Below are 13,239 nucleotides of genomic sequence, written 5' to 3' on the forward strand. Positions count from 1 at the left end.
TTATTTTAGCTACAGTAGCACTAGCTAACTTATTGATAGCTACATTGAGTGTCTTTAGTGACCTATCTATATGTCAAAGCCGTCTCCCTAATGGGAGGTGTCAAGAGTCAAGAACTCACTAAAATTCACCAAACATTCACTCCCCTTTGACCTTCCCATCCTGACACCGTACAATGAGCCCACAGCTCAACAAGGGCTAAGATGTTGTGCCATGCAACCCTCATCAGCAGAGAGCCTCGACAGGATACACTGGTTTACCCTCTGAGCATCATATAAGCTGATATCAGTCAATCATAACTATCCTTCGCTATTAACATCTATCCTCAGCACACACTCTTCCATCCTTTCAATTTGCCGACCTCATATCCAGGGAACGTTTCACCCAATCCATCCAACCATATTTGGGCCTTCCTCTCATTCAATTTACGACCACTCCTGCACTACATACTCCCTTAATCAAAAGGCCTACATCAATACTTTTACCATATGTCAAACCATCTCAAAACATTTTAATCAACCCTCTCAGCAAGATGTCTCACCACACTAGTTCTCCTTACTTCCTCATTCTTTAACATCTTTAATTAAAGACACTTTTTGCAAATCTTGGAGTACTTTGATGGCTGCCAGGCCCTCCAATTAGTTGCAGGTATCCATCGCCGTCCTCTCTTTTCATCGAGAAGGATACAATGAAATGCCAAATTGGGCTTAGAACCTTGCCAGTTCGCACAGCAAGAAATCACCATTGTTTACAGTCCTATTTATATTCTTTTGTCATAGTTATTGATATTTGATTCAACTCATTTGATGTCCACTTAGGTGTTTTTGCCGTCTGTCATGGGGCTCATATTTTTGGGGAATGCAACATGACGTTATGTGCAAAGGTCAATAGTTTTTGTTTTGTTTTTCTCAAAAGTGTAGTTCTTTTCAAATGAGTAAATACATTTTATAGAAGCCCTTGCGTCCTTCCTCTTTTGTACGAGTCTCTCAAAAGATGAAGTTTAGCACCTAACGTCTTGATTCCTTAAAAGCCATTTTGTCTCCTTCTTTTGAATACGGGTGGTGCATTTGTGAAGCTTTTCACAAAAACGGCTCGTCACTTTTTCTCATAGCGTTTCAAGAGTTTGTTTTTCTTCATTTTCTAAAGGTGTGTTGCTCTGTCGAGGGAACAGTCTGCTGACGGGCAGCAACACCCACTGGCTGAGACTGTGGGAGGTAGAAGCTGTTAGGCACTTGAGGCCGCTGGGCAAGGTGTCAAGAAAAGATGGGTACGTTTTAGTTAAGCCATAATTTGCTATTAGTCAGGTCTTACTCTGTAGCCCGTCGCCTCAGCTTGCTAATCACGTGCTTTTTACTCTCAACTCTGAAACATTAAGGAAATTGGTAGAAAATGTATCAATCCTCAATGTTACCCCATGGTGAGCCTTTACCAGGAGCACATTAAATACTTGAGTGCTGTTGCTATGACAACGTTTATACTGATGTAGTTTTTTTTCCATGTTGATGACTTTTTCTACTCACAAATCAGAGCCGATGGCAATATACTCGAAGTAGACATGATATCAAAGATTTAGATATTCATGATTTGCATTCATATGTTGCTCCAAATTACCCTGCTGATTGACAAAGGTTTTGAGTGTTACTTTTTCTTATTAAAATAATTTTAGAATAATTTCCAAGCAGCTGTGTGTCATACGAAAATAATCCCGCAATAGATGTAATATTAAGTTTTAGATTGCCTTGCAAAGGTATTGGCCCACCAGGAATTTTTCTACATATTGCCATATTTGAGGTAATACTTTGTACAGCCTCCGTATGTCTCCAGAGGGTTTGCACATTTAAACAGAAATATTTGCCCATTCTTTTTTACAAACTGCTCACGTTTTTTAAGGTGTGATAGAGATCTTTTGTGCACTGCAGGGGTCGGGAACCTTTTTAACCCAAAGAGCTTCAAAAGCAAAAATATTTTGATTTTATTTTATTCTTTTAAGAGAGAGCCACACCATATATATTAAGACAAAAAAAAAACGCCAAACCGTTTCTCCAGACAAAAGCTAAATCTTCAGCAAATTTTATTTCACTGTGTGATGATTTGATAACATTTATGAAATAATACCAGAGCCTGAGTCCCAAAGCAATATAAAATTGGTCATACTTAAGAGCGTTGAGGCTCATGTTGACTTCAATTATTGTAAATAATGGTTTCAAAACAGGTGCGATCAAAGTCTTTTTTGTAAAAAGGTGACAAAATACTACAAAGTAGGATACTAACGTATTAACCTGCAGTGCAGACTTCGCAGGGCAAGGGGAAGAAGGAGTGCGCGGGCCCTGTGTGCAGCTCCGGCCATTTCTATCACGCACCCAATCAAATTGCACTAGGTGCTTTGCTAGGGCTTCTGGGTATTTAAAGTTTGGTATGTGACTTTTAATCATAAAGTGTCTTAACAATGAAATTGAGATTCGATCTGCAACCTCAGTGGAATGTTTAAATCTAGGCTTAAAACACACTTCTACTCTATAGCATATGAATAACCTATACTTAATGTTGATAATCTGTGTATCATTTGCCCTCATGTAGATTAATAGTCTGTAATGATAGTTTGCAATAGTCTTTGATCTGTGCAGCCCTTGCTGTGATTTTTGGACTGTGGACTTTAATGAAGGAATAAGAGCTTGCTCTGTCCACTCCACGCATCGGCCCGGTATTGCAGTACCTCCGGGAACGGTGCATTCACAATGATCGCAGCAAGGCTTTAGGGCTAGGACCTTAGCTTGGCCTTTTGGCTGAGAGTAAGTGTCCCGGCTCCTAGGCTTTGTAGCGTATTATGAACTGACCGATAACGGATAATGGATAATGAATAACGAAGATAGAACAATAACCCTTAAACCCCCCCCCCCCCTTGCTGTAAGTTTGATTTTTGCAATCGGGAGATGGAATAAGAGCTTGCTCTGTCCACTCCACGCATCGGCCCGGTATTGCAGTACCTGCGGGAACGTGCATTCGCACTGATCGCTGCTTGGCTCTGTGGCTAGGACCTTGACTCAGCCTCTTGGCTGAGAGCAAGTGTCTCGGCCCCTTGGCTTTGTAGCGTATTATGATTTGACCGATAATTGATAAAGAATATAGAACAATAAACCTTACAAAATCCCCCCCTCGCACAGTGTTCTGGGAGATGTGTAAATGTTGCGAAAGCTTCTTGTATCCCATTCTTGGTTTGAACTTTTCTGTAACTTTATCCCTGACCTGCCTGGCGAGTTTTTTGGTTTTCACAGTGGGGTCTGTCCTCCAATGTCTGAATTTTCAGACCTCTGAACCCATCACAGAGCAGGTGACTTTAAATTGAAACCTGATGCACTTTGTTTGTCATTGTTACTCATTTAGGTCAACATTGAATTATTTCTAAATCATCAGGGAACTTCCGGAGTTGGTTCCACTTTAAGATTATGTCTAACGTGTTGTTGAATTTTCAGGTTTTTTAGCTGTTGGGTTTGACGCCTGAAATGTGGCAAGATGTTGAAAAAGTTCTTGGGGGCCAATACTTTTGCAAGGCAATGTAATTGACAAAAGGTCTTCAGAAAGTACAACATTCCCTTCTTGTGTTTGCGGCTAGTAATGTTGTTTGCCAAGGTCGTTCTACTTCATACTAAGCCCGGTCATTGTCTTTTATTAGCATGACATCAGTGGTGTTAAAACAGGAGATGAAGCTGGACGGGACCACAGTCAGTGCTGCTTTCGACAACACAATGGACATGGGCATTGTAGGTACCACAACCGGAACTTTGTGGTACATAGACTTTTTGGACAACAGCAGCATCCGGCTAGTGAGTGGCCACAAGAATAAGGTAATAATAGACGCGCCACAAGTAGTTTATTATTGAAAGTAATATCAAACCATCTTTTTTCTAATTTACCTATTCATTTGCATGAGGAGGTGTTTGAATTTGTTATTTATTTTTATTGTATTTTCATTTTTTTTAATATTGGTTCAATTTGTAGTTTTTGCACAGGCTTACTGTATTTTATTCCCTTTTGTTTGGTCGTTTTAATGTAATAAAAGTGCTGTCCTACAGTGAGTAGCTGCAGACTACATTAGCCTCTCTTACTCTGATGAATGCATTGTTAACAAGTAGTTGAAGTAAGCCAATCACACCTTTACACCGGGTGTTGGACCCCTTAGACGATAATTAAAAAAAAAAATAAAGAAATCAGTAAGGGTGTAATAAAATGGAATGTTTAATTAACTCTTGCTATGAATACTGCACATGCAATACATGATCTAAGATCCAAATGGCATTTCGTGCAGAACTCTTACTGACATTAAAATCTAATAAAATCTTTCCTTCAGATAAATGATTTAGCCTTTCAGGCAGATGAAAGCCACTTTGCAACTTGCAGTGAAGACGGCAGTCTGAGGGTTTGGGCTCTGCCCAGTAACGAACTAGTGGTCCAGTTTCAGGTGCTCAATCAGGTGAGGATGGTTTAGTAGATCTACTTTTCATCACTGTTGCATGAATGGGTCGATTAGATTTGGACCTTTTGTATGTTTCGCTGTGTTTTAGTCGTGTACCTGTGTGTCCTGGAGCCCGGCTCCTGGCATGCATCACGTGCGCGTGGCGGCAGGATACAGCGACGGCACCCTGCGCATTTTTCGACTTTCCACCTCTGAAATGGAGCGGAAGCTTCATCCCCATCAAGTTGCTGTCACTGCCATACAGTATTCTGCCAATGGTAGTGTTTGAGAGGCTGTATGACCAATGTTCCCTGTGAGATGTGCACAATTGTGCTCTGCGCATGAAAATCAAGGCTCGAAATTGCAAAATGAATTCCCTAGCAAATTCGTCCAGAATTACAGTGCACGCAGGTAAAAACGACGCAGGTTCCCTCTGCGGTGTGTTTTAAACATGCTATTTTGAAGATAATGTCAACACGAAATTGAGTCAACCAAAGTAAGCTTTGCATGTGACCTCAAATTCTTGCGCCAGGGGGACAGGCAATAGAGAGACTGTAAGCCTGAGGCGTGTTCAGGAGAGTGATCAGACATGTAGTCTCTTGATAATCGCTTGCCGCGCACTGCTGAACGTTTTGTAATCGCTCACTGTGATTGCCTTACTGATCCAAAATGGCCGACGACAGTACAATGGATTTCGTTCTACAGCTTGCTTTGAGCGAGTTGGCTGATATGAGCGACAGTTCGCATATTGACACAGTTAAGGTTATCCTAAACGCAGTGGAAGGGTCATACCTGTCTTGCATTGTTCACAAACATTACCAGGCAATGTAAGACGATATATTACATCGCCAACAGCACTCGTCAGGGTGAGATCCTCCATCTTCTGCACTGTCGACGCCATGTTGGAAATCAAAGTAAGCGGTCTTTCTCCCGTGATTACTCGGGCACGCGAGCGCTCAATAATCACTGGCCGTTCAGAAGCTAGCGATAGCTCGCGATAGCAATCACTCACTCTCCTGAACACGCCTCTGATCTTTATTATTATTACTGTTATTATTATTTTTTTATCACTAAGACATTAGAAAATAACGATACAAGTGTGATTTACTTCGATTGTTAGTGACCTTTTTTACCAACACGACCAGGTCAATTTTGTCGCGCGAGTATCAGTTTCTTTTTAAGGATCGGGCACTTTCGGCTCGGCTCACTAAAAAAGCTGACTTTTTTGGCTCCCAATCGGGTATGTTTTTGATGCTTTAATCTATGTATTAAGAATTATTATGTAGCATTAAAAAAATATTTCAATAAAGGGGGAAAATACAGCAAATAGAAAAAGAAGGAAAATAAAAAAAAGGAGTAAAAGAAGGGGGAGAAGTAAAATAATGAAGGGAAAATACAAAATAGGAAAAAAAGAAAAATTGGGGGGGAAGCCACCTCGAAAATAAAAAACCTTAAATCAAGAAATAAAAAAAGGATTTTGGGAATCTTTTAGTGGATTTAAATAATTTGCAGATATATCAAGTCAGTATTTGAATTCAAAAGTGATTAAATACTGCACTGTTCTTTATAGAGCAACCAACTACCGGTAAATAGATTCTCTACATGTTAGTATTATGTTGCAAACGATACATTTTTTTTTTAATGGAAAGTTTATGTAAAAGTTGTGGGCTGTGCAACCTTTCCAATAGTACATTCGTCAATTCATTCAAATGTGAAAAAAAAAAATTTGCATTTCCATAAACTCGGAAAAATCTAACTCGACTTGATCTCAGGTTTTGGACATGTTCGATAATGATTTGGTTGCCACACTTGGGATTGATGTTTCTCACTATTGTTCCAAACTATGCTCACAGACTCTGTGTGAACGCTCAGACACGTGGAAGCTTAGAAGAACATTGTTTATGACCTCAGTTCTTTCTGTCATTCAGTTCATTTATTTGGTCCAGTGGGTGCTTGGCCGTTGATGATTTTGGTTTCAATCCAGTTTTCCGTAATTAACCAGGTGACGTTATCCTCTCCGGTGGGAAAAATGGTCTCATCGCTGTCAGTTATGCCCTGGACGGATCTACCATTCGTGTTTTGAGGGACCACAAAGGAGCGGCCATCACCACCATCCAGTGTGTTCGGGAACAGGTCAGATTTCTGGAGGGGGCTGTTTTCACACAATCTTAGTCTTTCTCAAATGGGGATACATTCTGAGACGTAAGGCTCTTCAAACAGTACTTGAGGTTTGAAATTAATTTGATAAGTATTTATAACATTTTTATACAGTATATAGTGCACACACACACACCATAATTTGTTAGAATTTGTCCCCTCCCATAAACAAGAGGTGAGGAGCTGCCGTTGTGTGTTTGGAGCTATTGGTTACCAACCCTTGGTGCTGGATTTTAGGGAGGGTCCATTTTTTAAAAAAGGGAGTATGATCTCACAAGACTGCGAGTGACACACCACCACAAGGTTGACAAGAAGGTTGGAATTGATTCGAAATTAAAGCACTTGTTTCACTTCGACCTACACTAAAAATAAAGTGTTTTGTCCCCTTTTTGCATTTAAAATAAATTGAATACTTTGAAAAAATATTTTTATTTAATTAAATTTAAAAAATATAAATCGAACGGAGCAAAAGTAGCAGATTTTGTTGAAGGCTGATATATTTTGTCTCCAATTTAATAATTTGTTATACTAAAATAAGATAAAATATAACAAAAATATTAATATTTTGCAAACATTAATATTGAACCCAAACATTTCATAGATAATGAGTAATGATCGGGCATACCACACAATTTTGCTGGTTTTATTCTTATTTTATTTGTTAAAAAAAATAAGTTAAGCAATACAGTAAAATACGGGCAACTAGAGTGTCAATAGAACAAATATTCATTTTGTTTTCAGTAGACTATCTCATAGATCTTTAATGAAGCACCGGTTTAGGGGTTAGTATATGAAGATATAGACAACGTATAAAATATGTTAGTATGCAGATTTATTACATTTCACTTTGACTAATGGAATACATAAATATACACAATTTTACATTCATTCATATTTACTCCCTTTTATAAGATTTTGATAAATGAGAACTACTAATGTGACCAACTCATTTTTACTTCTTTGCAAATATAAGTATAACCTTTCAGCTCTGGAATAAAATGTGGGTGAGATTAGATTAATATTTTTTTCTCAAGTAACCTTTTGTTCGGATGTGAGGGTGCCGTTGTCAAGGGTTCTGTCAGCTTGTTATCAAAAAAAGAAGGAACGCGAATAGTCTGGCATTTAAGGTGCTCGGTTTTCAGCAGTGAGGTCACAGAAGGTTCAGGGTACTAGAATATATTTCCTGACATATTGTGACTTTTTCTCCCTCCAAGCTTATCGATACCCTTTTATCGTTTACAGTGCAAGGACTTTGGACTGGGCGGGAACGAGCTGTGGTTGGCTGCCAGCGTGGACCGGCGTGTCAGTGTCTGGGCGGCCGATTGGTTCAAGCGCAAGTGTGGTCTACTCGACTGGCTCACGCTTGCCGCACCGCCATATTGCCAGGTACTTCCCAGTCGTAGAAAAATGCCACTGTAAATGTCGAGTGCTTCAAGTGAGTCATTCCATTATCTGGTTTTGATATTTAGTCACATCGTGATGTAGGGATTTTGCTAGCTTTAATTTTGTAAATCGCCCTGTTTTATTCCTGGACCCTGGCTATTTCAGCTGAAAATGAAAATCTCCATTCTGATCCCTGTGTATGGTCTCAACGTGTGGTCCACGTGCTGAGTTCAAGACCGCAGAGCAGGCCTGCCTGGCCGCGCCACGCGGCCGTTATGCGAGGCAGTACTAAAAAAAGCGAGCTATCGATCAGCTCCTCTATTTATATGGACCAGGGACGCTTGACCAGCTCATGCCTCTATGAGTGCGGTCTTGGCTATCTGTATTCGGATAACGGACTTTGAAGTTGCTAAACTTGTTAGAAAGCCAAAGAAGTGAGAAATTTGTGTAATGTTCTGTACTTGAGAATGCCCCTCCAGTCAACATAATTACGTACGGTGACATTATTTTCTCAATACATTGCCTTGGATGTTTTAATTACATTCAAAACTTCATGTTATCAGATTTTATTATGGTAGATGATGAATTGGTACTTTCGGGAAGTTTCCGAAGCACTGGGTTATTTGGAATTTAATTTGGTGCTGGACTTATTTGCTCTATAATGAGAACACCAAAAACGGAAAAGCACATTGCAAAGAGCTACCCTATATGCTCGCGCATTAGCCGTATTTAGAAATTCAAAATACAACACTGAAATTGGATGTTCGTAAAACAAAAAATGAACACAAGGAGGTGTAAGATGGTCATAGCCACTCCATGGCCCACGGCCGTGTCCTTACGCTCCCCCGCTCGCCTGATCTCATCTTCCCGTTTAGTCAATTGGCGTCATCCCAATTGAGTTTAAGAGGGACCGCATATTGTTTGTCCACAGATTTGCTATGCAGTTGAGATCTGTAGACTGGTTAGGCCACTCCAGGATGTTGAAATGCTTCTTACCAAACAATTGCTTTGTTGCCCCAGCTATGTGTTTGGGATTATTGGCATGCTGAAAGACCCAGCCACTTCTTATCTTCAAATGCTCTTGCTGATGGAAGGAGATTTTCACTCAAAATCTCTTGATACATGTTCCCATTTATTCTTTCCCTTACACATATCAGTTGTCCTAGTCCCTTTGCAGGAAAAATGGCCCCAAAGCATGATGTTTCCACCCCCATGCCTTACAGTGGGTAAAGTGTGGAATTTAGTTTTCTTTCTCCTCCAAACCTGAGAACCTGTGTTTCTACCAAAATGTTCTATATGTGTTTCATCTGACCATAACACATTCTCCCAGTCCTCTTCTGTATCATATAAATGTTCTCTAAGGAACTACAGACGGGCCTGGACGTGTACTAGCTTTAGCAGGGGGACACGTCTGGCGGTGCAGGATTTGAGTCCCATCTGGCGGTGCAGGATTTGAGTCCCTGGCGGCGCATTGTATTACTGATGGTAGCCTTTGTTACTGTAGTCCAAGCCCTCTGAAGGCTATTCACAAGGTCCCCCAGTGTGGTTCTGAGATTTTTAACAACCATTCTTATCATTTTGACGACACGGGGTGAGATTTTGTAAGCAGCCCTAAATCGGGGGAGATTATCAGTGGTTGTGTATGTCTTCCATTTTCTAATAATCGCTCCCATAGTTGATTTCTTTACCTATTTCAGATTCAGTCTTCACAGCCTGGTGCAGGTCTATAATTTTGTCTCTGTTGTCTTTTGGAGTATAACTGACTGAGGTTTTTATACCAATAATGAGTTAAAACAGGTGCTATTATTACAGGTAACAAGTGGAGCCTCGTTAGAAGACGTTAGCCCTCTTTGACAGACAAATATATTTTTTGTACGTGACCAAATTCTTATTTTCCACTTTAATTTGGAGATAACTTCTTTAAAAATCAAACAATGTCATTTTGAGGGTTTTTTGCAGTCTGTCTCTTAAGGTTGATGTTTACTCATGTTGACAATTACAGGCCTCTCTAATCTTTTCAAGTAGGAGAACTGGTGGTTCACTAAATACTTATTTGCCCCCATCGAATTGTATTGCATTGCAGGACGACAGCCCACCCCCGAGCCTGGCTGCCTTCTGCGCAACAGACCCCGGCCTGCTCATTTACACTGGTTACGGAGTTGAAAAAGAGCTCATTTTCTACAGCCTTGCCAAAAAACAGGTATGAATGAATGAAAATTTAACAACAAAAATAATGTTAACATAACATGTTCGAAAAAGAAGCAGACGCTTATTTTCCCCCACCCCTTCATCTTCCCTATTAAATACATTTTACAGATAGCTCCTCTTGTGTCCAATATAAAAAGTCTCATGGATATACACATTACTTTGGTCAGATATCAATAATTCTGATAATTATAATGATAACAATAGTTACCGTATTTTCCGCACTATAAGGCGCACCTAAAAGCCTTTATTTATTTATTTTTTTCAAAAACTGACCTCGCACCTTATAATACAGTGCGCCTTATTTATGGATCAATATTAAGTCGCAAACTCTTCCAACTAACTTGCAGCCGCCGACTAGATTTTCCCCCGAACGCCATGTAGTCCACGGTGTATGCTGGGATTTATTTACTGGCGTTTCATTGGCTAACCAATGTGTCAATCATCATTTGAATCGATCACTATTGGCTAAAGTTATTCAGAGGTCAAGGGACGGATCCTTTTTATCATTTACAGGCTCTGGCATAGGCCTAAACGTCAAAACAAAGCCTGCAATTGGCCAAAAAAGATGTGTCAATCATCAGTTGAATCGATCACTATTGGCTAAAGTTATTCGGAGGTCAAGGGGCGGATCCTTTTTATCATTTACAGGCTGGCATAGGCTTAAACGGCAAAACAAAGCCTGCAATTGGCCGAAAAAGATGAATGTGAATAGCACGTGGTTGACGGCATAGAGAAAGCATTTTTTACTATTTTGTATTTGTAAATATTTTATTCTCCTGGATTTACTACACTCACGGATATAAGAGGACCATGGCTGCACATTATTACGAACACAACGACTTCGGTGAGCTACTCCGGCTATATATTATCCCTGTATCATGTTTCAAACTGAACTCGATGTTTCTGTGACAAGCGGTGCTGACAGTGGATGGCCCTATAACCCGGTGCGCCTTATAGTGCGGAAAATACAGTACATATTTTATACACTAATCATCGCAGTACCCATCTATTAACGTTATAATGCTACTAGTCACTAAATATCATTGTGACACGAGTGATAATAACAACAATAGCAATAATAACAGTTATGATATAATAGTAACAATAACAACAAGGTTAACTATAGTTGTAAACGCAGTATTTCCAATCTCTAGTATTTCATAGGCCATTTTCTTCATCTCTGTATTTTGCCAGTATTTTTTTTTTTGTATTTATATTTGAACACGTAAATAGTTGGACATTGTTTGATCTCGTCTTTTAAATTGTTCCAAAGTTTGACTCCACACACAGCCACACACATACTTTTCCTGGTGGTTCTCACTTTGGGATTTTGAATTTACTACAGCCCCTTAAAGGTACATATGTTCCTTGTGTATTTTATAAAATAGCCTCCATTCATGACTTTAAATTCCTTTCTACTTGATCAAGATCATCAAAAAAATTGCTTTGCCTCACTGGGCAACGTGCTTCAGCCTCTCTTCTGAGAGTCAGCTCATAGCCTTGGGATCAAAAGGTAAACTCTCCCCTGGTAGTCGCAAGATGTTTAAAAATGAAAAAAAATCTCTTAAATGCCCGACTTCTTGTCATGCTTTCAGAGCGAGTGTTGAAGCTGATAAAGTGGACCAGCGGCAAGTTTCAGGACTTTGTACAGCACAGCGACTCACTGCAGACGTGTCGTTTCTCACCTTCGGGGACTCTCCTGTTTTCAGTGGCTCATAATGAGATTTTTCTATGGGAGATAAAAGGCCTCTGAAGAACTTTTTTTTTATGTTTAGTTTTCATCTTTCTCCTTGGTTATGCATCCCTGTGTTTTTTTTTTACATACCTGTCAACCTTAGCCAATTGTTCCCCTATTAATGATTGCAATTTCCCATTATGAAGCGATATTAAAGCTTACAAATACAACGCACCACCTATTTACTCACAGCAAGACAGAGTTGGTAGAATAGGAAAAAATATCATTTTTGTAAACAAGTTTATTGTGTTGCTATCAAATACATGCTTCATAGAGGATAACATTTGCTAGCGTACCAAGGTAATGTTAGCAATATACGATAATGTTTTTGTTTCCTACCAATGTTTCAAAAAATGAATATAACAAAAGAATCCCATACGAAATGGTTATACAGAATACACAATTTAATATGATACGGGGAAACCGTGTCAGGTGACATGTATGTTTTTAGGATAAAAGGTAAGGAAACTAGCCAGACTTTCTGCCACTCTACAGAACATGTGATCGAATATTTTCATTCCTTTTTAGCCAACTGGGGACGTTTGTTGTAATTTTGCTTCTGCATTGCGAAATACAAATGTAACAAGTGTGTCTTTTACAGATTTTTTAAAAAAAAAAATTTAATTACATATTAATTTCAGAAACCCAGCCAGGCACTGATGTTTGAAATAATCAAAGGCTGATTGTGGAGTTCTCATTGAGTGATTTCAAAAGTCAAATCCCCTGATTAAAGGAAACAATAGAAACCAAAACAGTGACCACAGTTAATTACAGTACATCAATTGAATTTCATTTTTTTTAGGTTTTAGGTTTTGATTAATCACAGGGTCAAAAAACATATCATGTATTTAACTCAGTGTCATAACGTATGAATACGTTTTCAGAAGTATTGTCGTAAAAATTCGTTGTTGTATTTTTAAACTATTATGAACTGTTTGGCGCAGCTCATTAGTAAGAATCGAGGCTCTAGGAAATTATAGTATGAAAATAACCACTAGATGGCAGGATTGGCCGTTATATTTTCACACATCGGGGTAGCCCCCACTCCCTAGTGTTGCTTCCTGTATCCAGTGATTAAAGTCTGTAGGTGGCGAAGCAGTGTGAGTGAAACGACTATATGGATCAGTACAGATAGAACGTTTTCCTTTCCAAAAAAGGGTAATAAGTCCATTCGTCGAGGCGGAGAGGGATGACGATTTGTGTGCGTTTCAAGGAATGTGATCGCCGCTGAGACTGAAATCCTGTGATCAAGTCATAGAAAAAGTTCTTGCAAAGTTTATGGATGAGTTTAGTGTTCTTGCAATAAAA

General features: G+C 39.4%; 1 protein-coding gene and 1 pseudogene across 3 annotated transcripts in view; both read left to right on the forward strand.

Moving 5' to 3' along the window:
- Nucleotides 1-12,320, forward strand: part of wdr90 (WD repeat domain 90) — a 33,960-nt gene extending 21,640 nt beyond the window's left edge. For all 3 annotated transcript variants that reach the window (XM_088323885.1, XM_088323887.1, XM_088323886.1), the window contains 9 exons: nt 1,145-1,265; nt 3,669-3,840; nt 4,344-4,466; nt 4,558-4,726; nt 6,451-6,581; nt 7,848-7,991; nt 10,072-10,188; nt 11,625-11,709; nt 11,792-12,320. In XM_088323885.1, the coding sequence (XP_088180011.1) occupies nt 1,145-1,265; nt 3,669-3,840; nt 4,344-4,466; nt 4,558-4,726; nt 6,451-6,581; nt 7,848-7,991; nt 10,072-10,188; nt 11,625-11,709; nt 11,792-11,949 (1,220 nt within the window). In that variant the 3' untranslated portion in view covers nt 11,950-12,320. The remainder of the gene's footprint in view (nt 1-1,144; nt 1,266-3,668; nt 3,841-4,343; nt 4,467-4,557; nt 4,727-6,450; nt 6,582-7,847; nt 7,992-10,071; nt 10,189-11,624; nt 11,710-11,791) is intronic.
- Nucleotides 2,762-3,003, forward strand: LOC148347692 (U2 spliceosomal RNA; annotated as a pseudogene).
- Nucleotides 12,321-13,239: the final 919 nt, after the last annotated feature.

The sequence above is a fragment of the Urocampus carinirostris genome, chromosome 19 (genome assembly GCF_059441175.1).
Source record: "Urocampus carinirostris isolate Australia breed hairy pipefish chromosome 19, RoL_Ucar_1.0, whole genome shotgun sequence".
In the NCBI taxonomy this organism is placed as follows: Eukaryota; Metazoa; Chordata; class Actinopteri; order Syngnathiformes; family Syngnathidae; genus Urocampus; species Urocampus carinirostris.